The sequence below is a fragment of the Acomys minous genome (genome assembly GCF_964271855.1).
Source record: "Acomys minous genome assembly, chromosome: 4".
Classification (NCBI taxonomy): domain Eukaryota; kingdom Metazoa; phylum Chordata; class Mammalia; order Rodentia; family Muridae; genus Acomys; species Acomys minous.
Genome location: NC_140486.1, coordinates 109268819 through 109290494, shown reverse-complemented (window position 1 = coordinate 109290494; position 21676 = coordinate 109268819). Strand labels below are relative to the sequence as shown.

General features: G+C 46.3%; 1 protein-coding gene across 4 annotated transcripts in view; it reads left to right on the top strand.

Annotated features, from left to right (window-relative positions):
- Positions 1–4063: 4063 nt before the first annotated feature.
- The window catches only part of PID1 (phosphotyrosine interaction domain containing 1), a 213800-nt gene continuing 196187 nt past the window's right edge, over positions 4064–21676 (top strand). Inside the window, exon 1 of one of the 4 annotated variants that reach the window (XM_084778386.1) lies at positions 4064–4378. In XM_084778386.1, the coding sequence (XP_084634512.1) occupies positions 4349–4378 (30 nt within the window). In that variant the 5' untranslated portion in view covers positions 4064–4348. Of the gene's footprint in view, positions 4379–5371; positions 5773–21676 lie in introns of those variants that run through there. The other 3 variants (XM_084778383.1, XM_084778382.1, XM_084778385.1) reach the window with 3 other exon arrangements.

Genomic DNA, 21676 nt, shown 5'->3' with positions numbered 1-21676 from the left:
CAGGGAGCCACAAAGCAAACAGAGATGTAATCTGTTACACAACTGTTTTTGGCAGAGTGCCATTTTTGCGTGACTTTGTATAAACATGGCTTTGAGGTCCGAGTCTTCCTCACCTCTGCAGGCCTGTCTGTGTGTGTTTGTTTCTAGGCCTGTGTGATCTGTGCGCCAGTCTGTATATACCTGTGTCCAACTGTGGGCACCCTGTGTGGGCCAGCTTTTGCCTGGGTATCTGATATAGCCTTCCTGCCTAGCAGCCGTCATGTTGAGTGGATAATAAAGTAGGTCTTAACTAAGGCTCTTTGATTTCACTTCAACCTCCCTGGCCTCTCATGAACCTTTTCCTCTCTTGGCATCAGAGCTCAGACCTCACACAATTCTAACACGGGCTCCTATTACCACAATGGTTTACCCTACCTCTGGCCCATTCGAGGAGAGCTAGAATCCACAGGCTACAAGCTTGTAGACCATAAGCTAAGACAAATCTTTGTTCCTTTAAGTTCTCAGGTATTTTTGTGGCTGGCTAACACAGATAGGGTGCTTGTCCAGAGGCAGGGGGAAAGGCAGCTGAGGAAAGAACAGATAACACACTCTCCTAACTACGGAGACATCTCTCTAGTCCCTGAGTGTTTTGAAGTTTTATTCTGCATGTCTTAAAGCCATTTCAGTCACGTGGAAATGAGGCCAACCAAGGCCCCCGAGAAGGACTTTCTCCTGCTCATGCTGCTAAACAGACAAGCGTAATAGATTTCACTGGCCATCCGTTTAAATTAGAACTGTGAGTGGGCTGTCACTTTTATTTGAGATGCTAAATGGAATAATGAAATCTACAACTATTCCAAGTGAAAATGACTTAACCCCAGGAAGCACGGGGATACTTCATGTGACTCTTATTACTCCAGTAACAAAAAGGAAAATAAATATAATAGGGACACAAATGATGTTTTCTGTCTGTCTACCGTGGTAGGGAAGGCTATAAAGTAGAAGCCTAAGTACCGGGCAATATTATCATTCCTTTACAGCTGAGCCATCTGAGTCTCTGCAAGACAAATGACTCACTAGGGATGGACAATTAGAACACCAGCATCAACTTGAATCTTTTTCTTGTCCTAGCTTATTTCTGATGTTTATTCTGTTCACACACACATGTTTTTTTTTAACAAATGCACTTTATTTAGCCTACTTAAAAAATAATTGTATCCTAAGTACTTCTCACTCCTACACCTCACAGTCATGGCTTTAGTGGCCATATGGTATTTTAATGCATTTGTGGTATATTGGACCAAAATTTGTTTCACCATTATCCTGATGTGAACATTTAGGTTGCTTACATTGGATCTTAAAACCCCGAATTAGATCAAATCCAGTTTAACAAAAATTTCTGAAGAGGTTTGTAATGATTTTTGTGAGTCACGTGTCTCTTTTTCCTCTTTGTCATTTTCCTTGGACTTATATTTGTTAACATGATTAGACCTGCTCAGACAATTGGCAGTGATTAAATACATGGAATTAGGCATGTACTTACCCATCTGATGTTTTCACCCCCAGCAACCAAGCCCCTTTTGCATACTCAGGGAATGGCTCCTTGCCAAGGACAAAACCGTTTGCCCCTAAAAAGCATTTTTCTGAACTACCACAATGGGCTCACTTAAAAGAACCAGGGTCTTGCTGGGAGGGACCTACATGCACATCCAAACTCTGGCCAGTAGATGGCTCTATTTCATTCACCCTCCACTGCAGGTTCCTCTTGAATGGGAACACTAGGAAAACTTAAGAGTGGGAGCCATCCCTCTTGTCCCTCGGCAGCATCCCACACCTGGCCCTTCCTCCCTCCTGACACCCAATTTCCTGTTCACTGCCAAGGGGAAGTGGGAACAAGTGATTTGGGTACAAATGCATCCTCCACTTCACAAAGTGACTGAAAGCAGTCTTCCCTGAGCTGGCTGAAAAAAGCGAAGCCTCTTTTTCTTTAAGTAGCACCATGCTCACAACTAGAGGCTGTATTACTGAGTCATAACAATTAATTACTTTCGGGGAGGTGAGAAGACGGGATTTAACGCTCTAATGCGATTTGAATTTAGGCTGTTATCTCATCCCACTGCTATTTAAAACAAAATCATTTTTCCCCCTCTATGAAAGTACCTGCAACTTAAGGATGATTTCAAAGCTTGTCTGAAGATATTCTTGGCAACTGAAGATTTCTATTTTAGCTGCCTGAGGGGTTTCATATGTACGTTTGGAGTCGCTAGATTTTTATTAAGTGACGTGCATCTCTCTCAGTTTGGGGACGTGATTAAAGAGAAGTAGGAGACTGGGGAGACATAATTCATCAGGAATTTTCTAGGTGTTAAGAGTGTACAGGGGAACAAGTTATTAGGAAAAAAAAGGGTGGGGGGAATCTCACCTGAAAATGACAGGGACCGCATTAGCAAAGCTGGAATGACCAGGATGACCAGTTTTTGTTTTCTTTCTTTCTTTCTTTCTTTCTTTCTATCTATCTAAAAAAGAAAAAAGAAAAACAAAGCAAAACAACAACCAAACAAAACAAAAAACCGAGAAAGGTCCAGAACAAAGATCTGGGCCCTAGAAAGAGCTGAGAAGGTCTAAGTTAGCAGGAGAGCCCTGTGGCTATCCGATGAGGTAAAGATCCAGCTTGTGGCATCCCTGTGGCTTTGCCATGGGCTCTGAGGTCCTGGGTTTTACTTGAGCCATACATATTGACTTCAAGATCTAAAAGCCTTGCGTCTGGATAGCAGTCGTGCTCCTCCCGTGATGCTGCACACCTTGAGAAATGTGGCTCGTGACCAGTTGAGGAGTTGATTCTGCAGACAGCACTCCTCATGCGCAGGCTAAGGAAGAGGACCAGCTCTTGCCAGGCCAGGAGCTGACTTGGAGTTCGCGTGTGTTTCAGGCTGTGTGAGGTCTCGTAACGCTTTCATACGAGCCCTGCTGACCTCTGGACCTTGCCTCACAGTAGTTTGGGGCCATGGTTCTCTCCCCTCCCCCAACCCCCCCCCCCCGCCATTTGTTCTGTCCCACAAGCTCTTCCACACACTCACGTCTTGTTCCCACTCTCTTCCTCAGCTCTGTCAGCCTCCCCCACAGCCATCGTCTCAAGATAGGTTTGCTTCCTGTGGCATATCCACGGTGGAGAACCTTCATGCCACCTAAGTTTATATTGTTCAAGCCTCCCTCTGGCCTCGCGACTGGGACAGGTGACCCTAACTCCACACACCTCATTTGTCTCACTGACACTCTGGGATAGTCACTCGTGTTACACGGACAGGCCCAGAGGATGGGAGCAGGCCTACCCAGGTGCTTTGTGAAGGTTAGCACCAGCCTGGGAGCCTCCAGACCTGGGAGGCCAATATGGCGGCCCCTTCAGCAAAGGGCAGATCTGGGCACGGATGCCTGTTGGTGAGCTAGATGTGTTTTCTCTCTCTTAAGGGACCCTGATTCTTTTGTCCAGCACAGGGTCCTGCACCGTGCTATGCCTTCGGGTCTTTCTCCAGACAACCCCAAAGGCCCCACTGAGGGATGCTCTCTGCTTTTCTCTATACAGCAGCTCTTTGGCTTTTCTTCTCAACACTTACTACTACCGGGTTTTCCTCGTCATCACTATTTCCCTCATGTAATAGTAAGCTCAGCAGAGGAGTGTGCTTTTGTCCTTTACTGAGCACCACTGTATCTCAGGAACTTAGTGAAGCAGGTGGAGTCTAATAGGCACTCAGTTAACCCAAGGGATCCAAGCTCTTCCTAACACCATGCCATGCATGTCCCAAGTGATTCAGAGACGCCCATCGAATGAAACCCCGGAGGTGGGCATCAGTATCTTTCCACCAGCCCCCCCCTCCCCCGCCAGCTACTTTGTGCTCTCTCTCAGATCCAGTACCAGCGTGGGTGCTTGACCAGCTTCTGGCTTCTGAGCTAGTCCCTTCTCCAGGGTTTGCGGGCGGCCGGGCTCTGCAGGGTGCAGACCCCACAGCCTAGGGTGCCGGTTCCCCCCAGCTAGCAGACACCCGTCCGGGCATGCTCAGAGAGCGCAGGTCCGGGCGGCGGCGGGGGGAGGAGGGAGCGGCCGCGGCGCTGGGGCCCGGGCGGAGCTGCGCAATCGTCTGAGCTGCGCACCGACTGGCGGCCCGAGTGGAGCCCACAAGTTGCCGGCAGCGCAGCGCCGCCTTGTCCCGCTCTCAGCCCCTGCGCCCACCGGCGGCGGCCGGCGCCAGGACGCTCAGCCTGCAGCAGACGCTGACCCCAGATGTGACAGCGGGATCGCGGCACCCTCTCCTTTCCGGCGTGATCCACAGAGTCTCGCCAGCGTCTCCTCTGCCAAAAACCCCACGGCTGGAAGATGTGGCAGCCAGCTACTGAGCGCCTGCAGGTAAGGGGCACCCGAGAGGCCCGGGGCCATCCTGGAGGAGGAGGTTCTGGGCTGAAGCATCACCTTGATGCTGTGGCCCATTTTCAGGTATTTACACCCTTACTTATCCTCACTCCCTCCCCCGCAAGAAAAACCCACCCCACAATTAATCTATGGGAACTGAATGCTTGCGTGCTCAGCCTAGAGCTCCGCACCCATCCAGGGTCAGGGGATGATGAAATTGAATAAGGGACTGCCTCCAGCCTTACAACTTTGGCTTGGAGGTGTTGGTGCGCGTGTTGATGTACACAACGTTAGACTTTCTGAACAACATTTAAGACTGCAACCCACTGACACAATTTACCGGTCTAGAGTTAGGATATTTGAAGTCAGACCCCCGCCCCCCTTTGTCTCTAGGAAAAGACAGAACAAATGATTTGTGCAAGCATGCAGTTGCCAATATAATTTGGAAATGTCAAGCTTGGTTTGGCTTGGTCGTGGTATGCGACTTATTTTCTTTTTCCTCTTACTCACTGGCACTCTCCCTCCTTCATGTGCCCTGGATCCAAGCCCCTGAAGATATTTGAAAGGCAAAAGTTAAGTTCAAATAGGAGTGATGATGTCCTGGGGTCACCTCACCAAAAGTTCCTTATTGCTCTCCCCGCCGAAATATCACAGGCTCTTTGATTTAGTTTCTCAAGCTATGGAGCAGGGAAGAGAAAGGTGACATAAGAAAGGAGTTTTCCCAGATCGGACTCATCCAGTGACACTTTGGTCCTTGGGATGGCCCTGGCTGGAAGGTTTGATGAGTGCCATTTGCTCACAAACACTTCCCCAGGGGGGACCAGCAGCTATTCTCCAAGGCCTGCAGAGTTTGGCAGACTCTGGGGGCCACACTGCTGTGTAGTAAACTTTGAAGAAGTGTTTTAAGTGGTAAAACTGCAAGCCTCTTGGAGGCTGAGTATTGTCTGGAGACTTAGCTCGGAGAGGCCAGGAGGAGAATCCTGGCTGACTTGGGAGGTTTCTCAAAGAACATTCCAAGCTGGAAACACAGACAGTCCCTGCGATGCTCAGCAAAGCCAGCTCCGCCTCCCAGCCCTTATCCAGGGCCTTAGCCTGCAGGGGGCATTGCATTGTGCAGAACCAGATCTGCCCTTTCCCCACAAAAAGCCCTCTCCAGTGCTCTCCCCCCCACCCCCGCCCCCCAGGGCTGCAAGTTAGGGAGAGCGTGTTCCCACTTACAGAGACTCAGATTCCAGGCCAATTCCTTCAGGTCTCAAACAGATTAAATCAAACCCCCTGGCCAGCTTTGGAGATGAAGAGGTGATGCCCAGTCTCGTGACACCACACCCCCACCCCTGCACCCTCAGTTTATTAAGAGAACATCAGAGTGGCCCTGGAGCAACTGGCACAAGGTAATCTAAGTCTATTTTATAACTGGTCTCAGATGTCAGGAGTTCTTTTGAATTCCTCCTTTGGTTCAAGGCCTGAATTCAGTTCCAGAGGATCAGAATGAGTGAGCGGAGGTGGTGGTCGCCATCTAAGTGCGGAGAGTAGATCTTCAAGTCCTTTCAGGGATGTGGTCACAGGTCTGACACTCCGTGCCTTTGGGATACTTGTATTTTTTTCATCTGTTGAAAATATTCTTCCTGGCCCATTTCATTCCTCTCAGCTCTATTAGCAGATGACCCTTAGCAAGCAAGTAGTCTGGCTTTAATCCTCTGTGAATATTGTTCCCTGACAGACACGTTTCTTTGCCCTTCTGGAAAACCTGCACATGTATTTTGTTGGGAGCGTCTTATAGTTTGCGTATGCTATGGATTTGCTTTATTTCAAGGTGCCATGTTGAAAGAGCCTGGAGTTTAGGTTTTGGGAAAGCTGTAGTATACAGGGTTTATCACTGCATAACAGCCAGTCGCTGTTGGAGGTGCGTACACCTACAGCCAGTACCACTGCGCGGCTCCAAATTTAAAAACCTATCTCAAGTCTTGAGATTCGTAAAAGCAAACCAAACTTGGAGCATGTCCGCCATGCTCGTGGCTTCTTTCCAAATTGCTCCTGGATTCTTCTGGTGAGAGGGAGCCCTTGAGGCTGAGTTTGTGAGAGAGCTGCCTGTAATAACAGTTACTGATGCTGCTTGCCTGGGTATCTCTGCGGTGTGGTTATCCCTATGATGTCTCTGCTGTCTGAGATGATGCCCATCCCCCTTTGATTCTCGGGGTACAAGCACATAGACATACTGGCTTCTGGTTCTGATGTGTTTCCATGACCAGATACAAAGGGCACAGGTGTGACAGTGGGCATGGTGTTGGGTAGGGAATCTGTCAGTAAAGCCGTGCTTTTCACCACAGCTGAAGCCTCCATCTCTGCTCACAGATATTTTGACGTTGTCCTGTAGACTTATTCATTTTTTTTCCCCTTCACTGATTTTTCCAATATAAATATCCTGAGAGGAGCCAGAGCGCAGGAAATACTTTAAGGTAGCGTTTCCCTGAACTCCCTAACAGGGCCAGGCCATACGTCAGTTGTATAAACACCTAGACTCAGAAGAGGTGAAGGAGCAATGAACAGTGCCCTTTCTTCATTGATTTTTATCAGTTCCCATTGGAAAGCTCAGAGGGTCTGGGAATGTGGCCCAACTTTCCTGAGCCCAGACACTCACCCTCTGACTGACCGTCCTTTCAGTGAATGCAGCAGAGTTCAGGAGCCTAGGGAGTCTTTCATCAGACTGAATTATTATTGTCATCATTATCTACTTGCTAGCAAAACAAACAAACAAACAAACAACAACAAAACCCAAAATGCTGCTGCTATTTTCTGTTTTGAAATGCAGTTCTTTGACCCAAATCCAGCCCAGGCAAATGGACCTGTTGCCCTGGGCGGGCTGAGCTGGGTAATTTCTCATTCAGTCACCAGAATTGTGTCCCCTTCATCTGCTCCCTTGAATGTTAAAACTGCTGTGTTGCACTCAAGTCCTTTCCTTGGTGTTTCTGCCATTCAACACATAATGGGATCAAAAGGGACTTAAGTCACTATCCCAGTTTTTTTTTTAAATGTGAATATGAATTCTTTCCCTCTCACCTGCTCCTCTGCAAAGCTGACTTTTTTTTTTTCCCTGTAGAGACTCTCAAGTGTTGTAGATTTTTAAAAAGGCTATTTGAGGCAGGCTCTTTTCAGACACCCGGAGGGTGCTTTCTTTCGGTAGGAAAGGCTAAGTCTTGTTTTTTGTTTGTTTGTCTTTTCCAAATAGAGATATTACTTCAGCTTTGATACTGTCTGGTTTTCCAATAGATTTAATGATTGCTTCCACTGGATTCTTTAGAAAGACCAAACCTAGCCAGGCAAGAGTGTTATAATTATGTGTTAAAATTGACATAAGTCTCCAGAGGAGAGTAAGGGTGGTGTTTAAAACAAGACTATCAAAAAAAAAAAAAAAAAAAAAAAAAAAAAAAAAAAAGGAAGCCAACACATTCTTAGGGGTGGGGACACTGTAAGGATAGATTGGAACTTGACCATAATGATGCATGGAAGGTAAGTCCTAGCAAATTCTATGAGCGTATATAAAGCACCTTTTCTTTTATTTTTAAAGCACCTTTTTATAAGATGCTCCATAACAGTTCCAGTCGAATCACTTTTGACAGATCACACTTTTTCCACCTTTAACTCTGCATCTGGGTTTTGTTTTCTTGGGACCAGGAACCCTCTTTTCCTCTCTACTCTCATTTTAGCCAATACCTAGGTCTTACATAAAATGAGGAAGTGTAGAAAGAAAACATGGCCACCTGGCCTGACCTTTTGGTTTCCTGTTAAGCTTCTGGCTGATAAAGAGGTTGAGATTTGTATTGGAGAGCTTTGCTGGTTCTGTGGCAGCATAGCTGACAGAAGCAACTTAAAGGACGGTCTCTCTCTTGGTTTGTGGTTTGAGGGACTACAGTCTATGGTGTTGGAGGACATGTGTTGGCACAGCTGGCTCCACAGTGGGAGGAACATGCTGCTGGGGTTCTCCGCCTTTCATATCTCAGAGAGACAGTAAGCAAGAGAGAGGATGGGAGATGAGGTCCAGGCTTACTACTCAGTGACAATGGCCCACTTCCTCCAGCTAGGCCCCATCTCTCACAGTGGAGCCACTCACTGGGCACGAAGCATCCAAATACCTGAGTCTTTGGGGGGGCATTTCACATCTAAACCAGGGCCAAAATGTTCCATTGAAATGTTGCTTGAGGGCCTTGGGGGAGGGGAAGAATATGTTGTTCCCCAGAACTGCCTTGCGCTTGCCCTGTTGTGTCATGCCTGGTCTATCCTTTCCTGATGCTCAATAGACTGTTCCAGATTGATTTCTCTGTCATTATGGCAGTTTCCTTTGACCCTGAGAAGCAATACTTACAAACTCTCAATCACAGCAGCTGGAGACCATTAGACCTGGCTCATCAGGCAGACTGAAGACCTGGGCAGTCAGACACTTTGCCAGGCTGGCCAAATTGACAACAGGAACACAGACAAGAGTTAGGAGGGGGTGGTGATAGTAGCCTACATGTCCAGTGTGTGATCTTTCTGTGTGACACCACATTGAGTTTTATATGAATTATCTGGATCATTTATTTCCCATAGCCATTTTTATTCCCGTTTTATGGATAAAGAAATGGGAGGCCAGAGAGTTGGAATCGTTTGGCCAGGGTCAGGTCATTAGAAATGGATGGAGCCAGTGTTTGACCTGGGAGGTTTGGTCCAAGCCTGATCTGTAGAGGTGTGAGACAAAGCAGGGTGTGATATACACGTTGGTGCTGATAATACAAATTCATAGAATGAGAGTGATGGTTACATTTAGTTCAGAAAGCTACCTACCCCCTTCTCTGTATGAGGGATTGAATTTAGGGACTGGAACACACATTGGGTAAATGCATCTCCAGCTTCTTTCCATCTGTCTGTCTGTCTGTCTATCCATCTATCCATGCATCCAGGTATGTATGTATATATGTGTCTGTCTGTCTGTCTGTCTGTCTGTCTGTCTGTCTGTCTGTCTATTTGATCTGAGTCTTAGATATCCCAGGCTCATGTCAAACTCATTGAAGCCTTGAACTCCAGGTCTACCTGCTGTACTTTCCCCACACTGGGATTAAAGGATTATGTATGTCACCTATTTTATACGGTGCTGGAGATCAGACCCAGGGACTTAATGCATGCTCTGCACATTCTTTACCAGCCAGAATACACCCTCAGCCATGGTCTCATCAAGTTGTCTAGGCTAACTCTGGACTCACTCTGTAGCCCAGGCTAGCCTCCTGCTTCAGCTTCCCGAGGACCTGGGGTATCAGCCTGTACTTCCAGCCTGGGCTTGCTCTCACATTTCTTAGCTTGGCTGTGCTGATGCAGGGCTCCCTAAAGTTTGAAGACTGAGGTCTTTGAGAGAAATAAGCTACTTGGTCACATGATGGCTGGAATTCTGGCTATTCCCAAGTCTCCTTTGAGATGCTTTTCCAGTGGAGCGCGTGGGATTTATTTAAGTCAAACTCATTTACCCAGACAGTCTGCCTGAGTTCAGGTAGTAAGTGAGCAAGGCAGAGGAAGAGAGGATGGAAAGAGTACGAGCTTGTGCTTCGAAGAACCAAACCTTTCTTAGAGGCTAAATTTTGCACTCTTTTTGTACCTCTTATAGGAAAGCACAAAGCATTATGCCTCTTCCTCCTCCTCTGTGAAGAGAGGGCTTAGAGTAGTTACTCATCCGGGTCTTCCCCTCTCCCAGAAGTGAGATGCTGTTTTATAGCATTGGCTCTCTCCAAGCCTGCCAGCAAAATCCCCACCGAGTGATTTGGGAAACACTGGACTTGGGAAACTCCCTACCCCCTGGCTCCCCATTGCCTCGTGGCTGCTTCTTGTTGACTGTTCTGGTTTATCTTCCGTCGTTGGGCAACCTTTGCCCTTTGTTTGATGTTCTGGGTTATCTCTCCCGTCCGCTCCCTGCACATCGACTCTATCCTGCCCTGTTCCTCAGCCTTGGAAAAGACTCCGGTGGAGTTAGCCTGCAGCCTTGAAGCCACTAGACATTGGCCTGTCTTCCGCACAACTGCTGTGTGACTCCCTGAATAGCAGTGGGTTCAGAGGTTCTCAATGGCTGCAGTGTCCCTGGGTCCCCAGGGGTTACAGATCTAAACAGAGGCTCTGTAGAAGGAGAGAAGGAAGAAACAGTTGAGGCATTTGTCCAAAGTCTTCCTCAAGGCCCAGTGTAGTTAGCTTACCATCATCTTATGTTAACCAAAAAACCCCAAGTTCTGATCCCAATTTAGCCACTAATTAGTGATAAAACATCACGGTATGTTGTTTTAGTGTACCACAGACTTGGCCTCTGGGGCCTCAGGACTAACAAGGGGCGATGTCATGGAAGAGGGACAGACTTACTTTATACTCATGGTGTATTCTGGCACTTCCAGAGTCTCACCAAGATGTCCCTTTCCATGTTTGATGACACAGATTCCCTTTGCCATCCTCTGTTTGCCTTGCGATCTCACCTTGATAAGGGGCCTTCCTACAATTATGTTATTGAGCAGGTTGTTCCAGAAATTGGGCTAAAAAGTAACCAAAGATGTAACCGGTCTCTTTATAAATAAGTTCAACTTAGTTGTTTACTAACAAAGCTGTAGCTTTGACCTTGCAGGTGTTTGTGCCTTTGTGTGCCTGTCCATGTGAGTACAGGTACATGTGTGTGTGCACATGAACATGCAGGCCAGAGGAGGACCTCGGGAATGACGCCTCAAGAGCCACCACCTGGAGGGTTTTGGGTTTTTGTTTTTGTTTTTTTTTGAGGCAGAGTCTCTCACAATGGCTTGGTGCTCACTGAGTCTACAAAGCTGGCTGACCCATGAGCACTGGGCCTCTTGCTGTCTCTACCTTCCCAATATTGTGATTAAAAGCACATGCCACCTTGGAGAGAAAACTTAGAGCCTGTTGTCTAACCGGCTGGCTGGAACTTTCCTCCCTGAGCTGTCTTTCCAGCCCCACTGTCTAGTTTTATCACTTCTCCGAATTTTGCTTTCTCTGTCCATGCCTCAGAAGTAGCTACTTTGCGGAGGATTTGGGAAATAGGGTTCACTGGACGGAAGTGTGGGTTTTGTTTGTTTGTTTGTTTGTTTTGTTTTTTGTTTTGCTTTGTTTTAAGGCTGGTAGATTTAGAAACAGAATACAGTCACTGTCTGAGGTCCTGTATTGGCTCCCATTTGCCATTCCAGGTCCCAAGCCCTCTGCAGAGGGAAGGTGGGTGGGAGAAGCTTCCGGAAAGGGAGGATACCATTGTCTGCATCAGAGGACTCAGTTTCTGTCTCCAAGTTGAACTTAGTATTGGTTTGTCCTTGCGTGCGCGCGTGCCCGCGTGCGCGCGTGCGTGCGTGTGTGTGTGTGTGTGTGTGTGTGTGTTTTGCAGGTTCGCTGTCTCTGAGGATTCTACGTTCCCTGGCCAGAAGCTCTTGTGGTGCTTTAAACTTCTGGGTGGTTGGTTTTCCTTAGGGAAGTTCTTTCAGTCCTGTCTAATGGGACGATGTGAGCCATTGCATGGCGTTATCCTCACAGTTGGGAGCTGAGCACATGGATCCAATGTTCAGCTCAGCCATCCTCTCAAATACTTCTGAGAGGGAGGGTGGAGCAGGGAGCTGGGTTGTGTCTCAGAAGGGGCGGGGCGGGGGGGGGGCACGTCACACATTCTGTGGCCCTGGCCTCTGGGTTCTTGGTTTTGGAGGTACTTGGGTGTGAGTATCCTGGCGATGAGCCCGTGTTAAGGTACTGCCACATCCTTATTTCTGCCATGTTACAAGCATCTCCAAGGAGAGATTCCTAGAAGGCCCTGTGTATTGTGTGGGTCGAGAGCCATGTCTTCAGGGGAAAGTGTTAGCTACTTAAGGAATTCTAACAGCTTCCAAATCCACACTTGCGCTCAGTTATCCACAGCTGCGTGCAGTTATTCACAACTGGAAGAATCCAACTTCCAGGTGCTCTCAGGGTTATTGTTGCCCCAAAGGGCAGTAAAGAAAGGGCATTGTGATCATGTGTGTATCAGTGACTTTTACATTCCTCACCAGTTTCAATTAATGTAGGGAGACAATAAAACAATATTGGTGTCCATATGTTGCCAACTTGCATTTAGAGACAGTAATTACTATCAGTAATGAGAATGGTAACAGCAACCAGTTTTTTATTTTTTTTTACATAACATGAAGTGTATCAGGTTTTTGTTTGTTTGTTTGTGTTGCTGTGATAAGATGCCATGACCAGAAGCAACTTATAGAAGAAAAAAAAATATTTTGGCCTATGGTTCTAGAGGGAGAGTCTATAACGGTCAGGGAGGCATGGCAGCAGGCTACCAGAACAGGAATCTGAGCCATTACATCTTCCCCTACAAACAGGAAGCAGGAAGTGAACTGGATGTAGGATGAGGCTGTACATTCTCAGAGGCCACCCCTAGCGTCATACTTCCTCCAGAAAGTGTACACCTTCCCCAGACAGCGCTGTTAACTGGGCACCAAATATTCAAATATCTGAGCTGATGGTGGGGGGAGGCGTTCTCCTTCCCCATAGCACTACTGTGGAGGAAGAGCTGGGCTGTGTAGCTCTCTGTCCTTCTGGCCTCAAGGCCTGCATCCCACATTTTGTGCTTCTCTGTCATCTAGAAAATGTTTTGCTGTGTATGGAGAGTATGTTGAATGCCTGAGAAAATTCCAAGGGGACAGAGAAATTTCCTCCTTTAATGGTGATAGATTGGATTACCACAGATGATGGAGAGTTCTCTAGCTATCCTCAGGCTGGAAGTAGTCCCCTCTGGCGAGAGCGCTGTGACAGGATCCATAAGGATGGTCTAGCCACACTTGTCTCATCACACATGGGCTGAGGGTCTTCAGAGATCAAATTTGAATACCACAATATAGAAGACAATCTACCATGGGTGGCATGCCTTCAGGAGTAACAAAGGAAGCTTCTTGAGGGAAGAGCAGTTCCCCCTTTACTGTCTGCTTCCTATCCTGAACATAAAGGTGATGGGCGCCATCTCAGTAGCCATATTGTAATTCTGCAACAATAAAGTATAAAAGCTAAAGTCATATCTGTAAGGAGCAGGATTGTTAAGAAGGAAGGGATTTGGATGGTAAAGCAGATTGGGAACCTACATCCCAAGGAAAAGTTGCATTAGAATAGACCACCTCTTTTCATTATTTAAGCATGCAAGTTGTATTAATTGGGAGTTTATTATTGTTTCTGTCTTTGACACAGTGGGCAAGGGACCAAAATTCGGGCTCAAACTCTCTACATCTTATTGTTAGGGGCCCAACTGTGTTTTCCTGATAGGTTTGTTGAAACTTTAACCTCTGATACCTGCAAATGTGAGTTCATTTGGAAAAAACAAACAAACAAACAAACAAAAAAACAAAACAAAAAACTTTGTGTCGATGTAATCAGGTGAAGATGAAGCCAAACTGTAGTATCAAGGGACCAATGGCTGCTGTCCTGGTAAGGACAGATCCATAGGCATGGGGATGACCCAGACGAAGGCCACTCAAGATGGAGGCAGAGAATGGTACTCTGTTGCCACAAGCTAAGGCATGCCAAGGATCAGTGGAAAATACCAGAAACAATGCGAGTTCAGGGAACAGTCCTCCCTGAAGCCTTGGATAAAGCATGGCTGCTAACCATCTCTAGTTTTGCTTTTAGTTTTTTAAACTGTGAGTGAATAAATGCTGTTGTTTTCAGCTGCCTAGTTTGTCTAATCTGTTCCTTGAGACCTAGGAAACCTGCCACTTTCTCCGTTTGTTCATGTGAGTCTACCAGTTTGCCTGTGTGCAGATGTCATATGCTGGGTCACAGTGAATTTCCTCTTTAGCTAACTTTAACTTTGGAAACAGTGGAAGCAGAGCAAAAACCCAAGCAGCCTGGACCCCTCCTTCCGTCCTCTTCTGACCAGCCTTTTAGGACAAGGCTGAACACCTTGGACGTGACATGTGCTTTGTCCCTGAAGGTAGGGACTTTGGGAAATGACAACAATGTCCTTTGCCACAAAGACAATAAATTTTGACACTAGACAAGATTTTGTGTTGTGATGTCCCCTTCAGGTGGAGCTGACTGGAATTCTTCTGTGCACTGGGTCCAAGTAGGACTCAGAATCTTGTTCTCAAATATCCTTGTAGACTAGGGTAGCTGAACTCTGCTGTTTGCCTCTTCCCAACTAGGAGAGCATTCCAGTGGCTCAGAGTGCACCCATTTCACCTTGTCCTTCAGGACAGCCTCACTGTATCTGTTGCATTCAACCTGTGTACAGGTTGACCGTTTCTGGTTCTGTTTTTTTGTTAGTTTGTTTTGTTTTGTTTGTTTATTTTTTGTATTGTCTTATTTGGTCCCTGCATTGGTTATTTTGAAGAAGAATTAATTTTTGTTTTGTGACTCACTTTTAGGATAAAATATAATTGTTACCAGGAGTCAAGAGACACTCTCTCCTGGCAAGTTCATCGTTTAGGTTTAACAGCCAGGAGAGACACAGACATCATTCATCCTTAGGCAGTAAAGGCAAGGAATCTGTATTACTGTCTAGTTGCCTTTTGGCTTCTGTGTCTTCAAGAGGTAATAATTTGCTTTAATTATTGTCTGGGTTGCCTGGGCACCTAGAGATGGGGGAAGTAGACAGTCACTAGGAACAAGAATGCCACACTGCCACTCACCCTGTCTTAGTCATGTTTCTTATCACAATAGCCAAATCACCAGCAAGAAGAAAATGAAGGGGGAAAAGGTTTATTCTGGCTCATGGTTTAAGTAGAGGCCCTCCATTGTGGTGGGAGGCCCTGGTGGTTAGAGCCTTTGAAACATCTCCGGGCTGAGGCGGGCAGGACTTTCTCACATGATTTCTTCCTTTTCCCTTTTCCCCCAGCCTGGATCCCAGCTCATGGGATGGCACTCCCCATAGTCAGGGGGTGGGTCTTTTTCCCTGTTCAGTCCTTCCTGGAAGCTCCCTCACAGTCATGTCCAGGAGTATGTCTCCTAGGTGATTTCAAACCCTCACATCATATTCCCTTAGGACAGAACCTGTCTTATTCCTTCAGCAACAAACCCTTCTTCATGTTGTTCTATTAATTGTAGCGTAAGACTAAAGCTGGGTTTTCAGCCCAGCACATGCGGCTGTCAGGGCATTGAGAGTGGCCTGCTTTCCTCTATGCAAGTGGCACGCTGCTGTAAAAACCACCCTTACTGTGGACAGTGGACCCTGGCGTTCACTTCTTGAGGTTTCTCAGCTTGTTCCCTGGGGACTGAGCTGCAGGCTACGGGGTGTGGTCTTGATGGATGCTCCATTTTGCTTTTGAAGTTGAATTCTTGGCCTCTGAGTAACACATTTTCTAGGGTTGCTTTAACACACTACAGCGGCTGGGATGGCTTAAGCAGCAGCCGCAATGGCGTGTGTCTCATTTCTGGAGGCTGGAGTCCAAGATCAAGATACGGTGAGGCCTGGCTCCTTCCAAGGCTGTGAGGGAGAATCAGTTGCAGGCCCCTTGCTCTGGCTCTGATAGTTGCTGGCCACGGTGGCAGCATACTTCCCATGGTACTGTCCCCATGTCTAAACCTCCCTTTGCATAAGCATGCCAATCTTGTTATCTCACAGCTACCTTACTCTAGGATGGTGTCCTGTTTAGTAATTACAGACAAGATCACCCATTTTCCAAACTGCATCACTCTCTGAGATCCTGGCGTTAGGGTTTTAACGCAGGGTTATCTTTTCCCGTGTTTAACAATCCACAGCACTTAGTAAACCGTTACTTTGGGCTTCTTCCACACGCTGACGCACCTCTTCCTACTTGGTCAACCAGTCCAAACAAATAAAAGCAAGAATTGTTTCAAAGTGGAAGTGCAAATAGGAGAAACAGGGCTACATCTGCTGCATGCTATGGCTACTAGTTCATACTTGGTTAGATTTATAGTTGTGTAAACTGCTTAAGGTATATATGCTTAAGGTAACAAGTCAGAGAGTTTTAAGGTATACAGAGAAATTAATAATCATGCGCCGTACCCCATCCACACTGCTACTCAGGAAGGAAGTCCTTTGTCGTCTCTGTATGTTCTGGCTTAGTGGTTGTTTCCTGGCCACGGTCTCCAGGAACATTTAAGTTTTTCAAACGCATTTTATCTCCAGTCCCTCCTTTTTGAGGCATATTTTACTTTCCCGGTCAGTACATATAGGTTCCTTTTAGTACCTATTTAGAAATCTGTGGTGGGGCTGGGCTGTGATTTGCCTAGTTGTTCCTTTGTGAAGGAGCACTTAGGGTCTGTTCAAGTGGTTTTGTGCTTTCTCTGTAAGTCAGCGTTGTGCAGATTTATCCGTATTGTTCTGGGGAGGTTGCTCAGGGGTAGGAGGCTTGACCAGCACGCATGGAATCCTGGGTTCAGTCTGCGGGACTGTGAAGACCATTGCAACACTGTGTAAATGGAAGCATTACTGCAATCAAGATGATGGACATTGCATCACATACCAAATCTTTGCGTTAGGCAAAGATTTTTATGGAATAGTGAAAGGGACACAATCAATAATGAATTGGACTGCATCCAATTTTTTAAAAAAACGTATGCTTTTAAAAAGATTCCGATGAGAGAATAAAAGGACAAGAAAAAAAATCATTTGCATGCCGTGTGTACAATAAAAGACTTGGAATCTGGGTGTGTAAGAAAATAAATTGTCAGGCCTTACTACCAGGGCAAATAACTTCATTAAAATGGGCATATTGTTTGAACAAAGAAGCCACGTGGTTGGCCGATAAGCACATGAAAAGATGTTCAGTACCATTAATCACTGGAGAAATGACTATGAAAGCCACAAGGAGGTATTACCATATGACACTGGAATAGCTAAAATTATGAAGGCTTTACTGGGGTCAGAGCGGCAGCTCGGCGGGTAAAGGTGCATGCTTTCAAGCCTAACAACCTCAGTTACATTCCGGGAGCCCTGATGGGGGCAGGAGAAGACTGACGCCTGCCAGTTGTCTTAGGCCCCCAAATGTATCTTGTGCTGCGTATTCCCTACAAAACAGTAGGGAAACCAGGCTAAGGGTGGGTGGGGGTGTGGAGGAACCAGAACTCCCAGGCACTGTGGTGGGAAGGTCAGGAGAGCCACGTCATCTGAGAACAGGACCGAGGGGAGGGGCTTGAGGAAGTTTGAGAGTACTGGCAGCGTATGCTTGTTGTGATTAGAGTGGTGGCTTGCTATATCTAACAGCATGGTTTACTTTAGGGTAACCATACCTATAAAAAGCTTTTAAAAAGGGATGTGTGTGTGTGTGTGTGTGTGTGTGTGTGTGTGTGTGTTTGTGTGTTTGTGTAAGTATGCATGCATGTGTGTAAGATTGTATGCAAGGCTCTGTGCTAGCTATGGCTGCACCTGGCAGTGCATTCTCCACTTGCCCTCAACGCCGAATCCTGAGAATTCTCTGGAGCCTCCATTTTCTTTTCAGTGGATATTCTTCGGACTCTAGCCTACAATCTAAATGATGAATTCTTTCCACCACCACCACCACCACCACCACCCTGCCCTCCATGTAGTTCTCCTCATTTAAAATATTTCTTCAGTTAGCTATTGAAATGACTTTTTAGATTCTTTTCTTCTTTTTTTTGTTAAGGTCAAACTTTTGGTGTTGTAATTTCTCACCCTCACCCCCCCCTTCCCACCCCAAGTGCTGGGATTACAGACATGTGCCACTGTGCTGGGACAAAAGGACAGTTTCAGATCCATTCTTGTTTACCTAAAGACCTCAAGGTGAAATCTGTGGTGGAAATAAGAATCCACCTCAAGGCAGCAAATCCAACCCAGAGCCCAACTAGTTCTCCGTTCTTCGTGGCTCTGATTCGCATTCAAGCTCCGTGCTCGTGTGCTTGGCACTTCCTCCTCATGGATTTGGTTTCCCTAGCCAGCTCAGTTCTCAGGGGCATTTGAAAGCCCTGTGTCCCAGTGCCCAGCTCCAGGCCTGTTGTCTGAAGATACAGAGAGTATTGCTGGTGAAAGGGTACCCTGCTTTTGCCCTATGGCATTCTGGGCCACCATCTCTTGTTTGTGTTTGTGTCTTTTTGTTTTTCTCTCTCTCAGGATAGAAAGCACATAGGGAAGGCACTAAGAAAATCCTGAGTGAATCTAGATTTTAATTTTCGAGTCAAAGTAATGTGCCTAGCAGATGGAAAGGCCGGAGTCCTGGAGAAAGAAGCCAGAAGCATGGCAGCTGAAGTACATAGACAAAATGGCGCAAGTGGTGACCCACAGTGAAAAAAAAAAACAGCCAAATAAATGGCTTTAAGATAAGTGTTTTAAAAATATCTTTCCCAAGGAGGAAGATTTGAGGCATTGCACTCCATATCTCTCACACTTAAGACAGTAAGACCCTGAGAAATTTGTAAAGAGGCCATGTAGCAGATTGTCCAGTCTGGGGCCATGGTGACAGAAGAGACGCTGTGTTTAACGAACTGGAAGATGGGCCAAGCTAGGTGCCCTCTGTAGAGCTGTATTCAGAATGGTAGGTGTTTGCTCTTAACTTTATTCCCTTTGGAGTGCAGTCAAGAGGCAGACTTCGCCTTCCACCATGTGGGCTGCGGGGAGCTAACTGAGGCTGTCTGGCTTCATGCAAACACTTTTTACCTGCAGAGGCCCCCGTCAAAGCCTTTTTAAGGAGGTGGATCGAGAAGAAGGACAAAAGATGGGTAAGAAGGCCAAGAAAAGGAAACAAAGGCTGTGCGCCCACTGACAGGAGGAAAAAGAAGCGTGACAGGGTCCACACACTTGAGCTGCCTTTCAGTCCGGAACACATATAACATCAGAGGGAGAGGTCATGGGTTAAATGTTTGTATGTCCAGCACAGCCATGCCAGCTCTCACCTGCTCAGGAGCTAAGCACTTGTAGATCTCCTGGCTGTTTTGGACCAACATTATCCTTCACATAAGGATTCCAGAGACTCTGATATTCTAAACAACCCCCGAAGCCACAGTTGGAGACAAATATGAAGTGGGGGCAACTGTTGACTGTGTGAGGATGATGAGGTTTTGAATAGGGCACCCATGCCTGCACACCTTGCCTGGGGATTGCCTCAGGGGCTCTGCTTCATGTTTGTATATATATTTTCTCAACTTGAAAGCGGGCATAATGACATTTAGCTGTTGGCTGTTACGAACGTAAGCTGAAGTACACGGTCTGAAAAGAGCCTTGCATAGTCTCTACCACACCACTGGGGTCAGTAAATTCTAAGTTAACTCCAAAGGTAAACACAGAATAGAAATATACAACTTTAGAATCGAGTAGAGAATCCAGATTTGGGTGGTTCCCATGGGGCACATAGTCAGCAAGTTGCTCACATGGGTCTTACTACAAAGGGTCCGTAATTTGAAGACGTTTGGGAAGCCACAGGTGAAACGAACCAGGTCTGGTCATGTATGACAGGACTTCTCAGGGTCTTAGAGGCCAGTGTTGTATGTGTTTCCAAGAGAGAGATGATAGACCTAGGTCCTTAACAGTGGAAACTTCCATGGCCCTGGGATCTTCAGTGCAGAGCCTGGGCTCCTTAGGCTGACAACATGTGGACCTGAGGTTTGGCTCCAGTTTGCAGAAATGCTGCCTTTGGCTCCTTCAGTCTATATAAAAATTTTTTACAAATTAGTTTCTGGGCTTGAAAAATTATAGGAATTTATAAAGCAAGTAGGACTTTCTTGTTCTCTTGAAAATAAGAGGGTCATGGGCAGGGCTTGTGTTTCCCTTTGGTAGAGTGCAAGAAGCCTCCAGATACCTCAGGCTGCACTGGTGTCTGGTGGTCCTTGTAAGTTCCTGAGCTCGGAATCCTGATGCAGTTTATGACAAGAAAAATGAACTTCCGATTCACGTAGTATTGAAGTCAGGACCAGATCCCTTGGCCTCCAGAGTAAGAAAGTGGGATTAAGACAGCTTGCTTATCATCTATGGCTCTATAAGTACCACCCTGGTAGTCCCCTCTTCTCTTGGAAGGACGTTCTAGAGTTTGTGTGACTGGGATGGGGAAACTCACCAGCCCTCTTCTCCTTGGCAAGAACTGCCACAGAGCAAGAAGTATGGCAGCTCACCTGACTTCCTAAGCCAAAGCCTACATAGGGTTTTGCAAGCAAAAGTGGCTACTTTTAACTAGACGAAGACCACATTTCTATCTACCACTCCAGGCAATTGAACTACTTCAATCATGATATTGGCTTATTTTTTTTCAGGATGCCAAACAGTGGAATAGGTGTATTCTCAGAAAGGGAAAATCTGAAGGTGAGTGAGTGGCTTTTAACTCAGGTTAAAACACGTATGTTATCAGCCTGTGCAGAGACATTCAAATGCTGTTTCAGAAAACCCAAAATTGAAGACATTCTCAAGGCGGCCACCCCTTTATACTTAGAGAATCCCTGCTTTCATTGAAAAGATGTTAATTAGCATTTTGCAGACATTTTCTGGTTGTCCTGGGAGCCTCCTTGTTTCTGTTTGGACTAACCCTCACCCTGCCCACTAGTGTGACAGTTTAGATTATTTCTTCAGCAAAATACCTGAAGTTAACTCACACAGTGATGTATTATAGCAATGGATTAGACTTCTTGCCCTTAACCCACCTTTTTATCTTATCTTTCTTGGTTCTGGAAGTTTCCATGATCTGCATGAGATGGATAAATCCTCTAACTGTAGCTTTGAAACAGTTATATGTAGCTCTTTTTTTATTTTTATTTTTTAGTTTTTTGAGACAGGATTTCTCTGTGTTAGCCTTGGCTGTCCTAGACTCTGCTTTGTAGACCAGGCTGGCCTTGAACTCACAGCAATCTGCCTGTCTCTGCTTCCGGAGCGCTGGGATTAAAGGTGTGCACCACCATGCCTGGCCTAAAATATAACTTCTTTTAACTTTTCTTCAACGCTTGTACATGACAATGACACTCAAATCTATCTATATGTCTGCCTACCTATTCGGATTTAGACACTTTTTTGTTGTTGCTGTGGTAAAATACCATGAACAAAGGCAACTTAAGAGTTAATTTTGGCTTACAGTTCTAGCGATTTAGGTGCCCATTACCATAGGAAAGGAACAGTGTTAGGAGCAGCAAGCTGAGAGATCACATCTTAACTACACACTGGGAGCAGAGAAAGAAAGAGAGGAAATAGGGCAAGGCTGGAAACTGTCAAAGTCCATCTCCAGGGACACACTTCCTCTAGCAGGGTTCCACACCCTAAAGATTTCATAACCTCCCAAACAGTGCCACCAACTGGGGAGCAAGCGTTCAAATATGTGAGCCTTGGAGGGGAGGGCATTTTTCATTCAAACCACAATACCATCTGTCTAT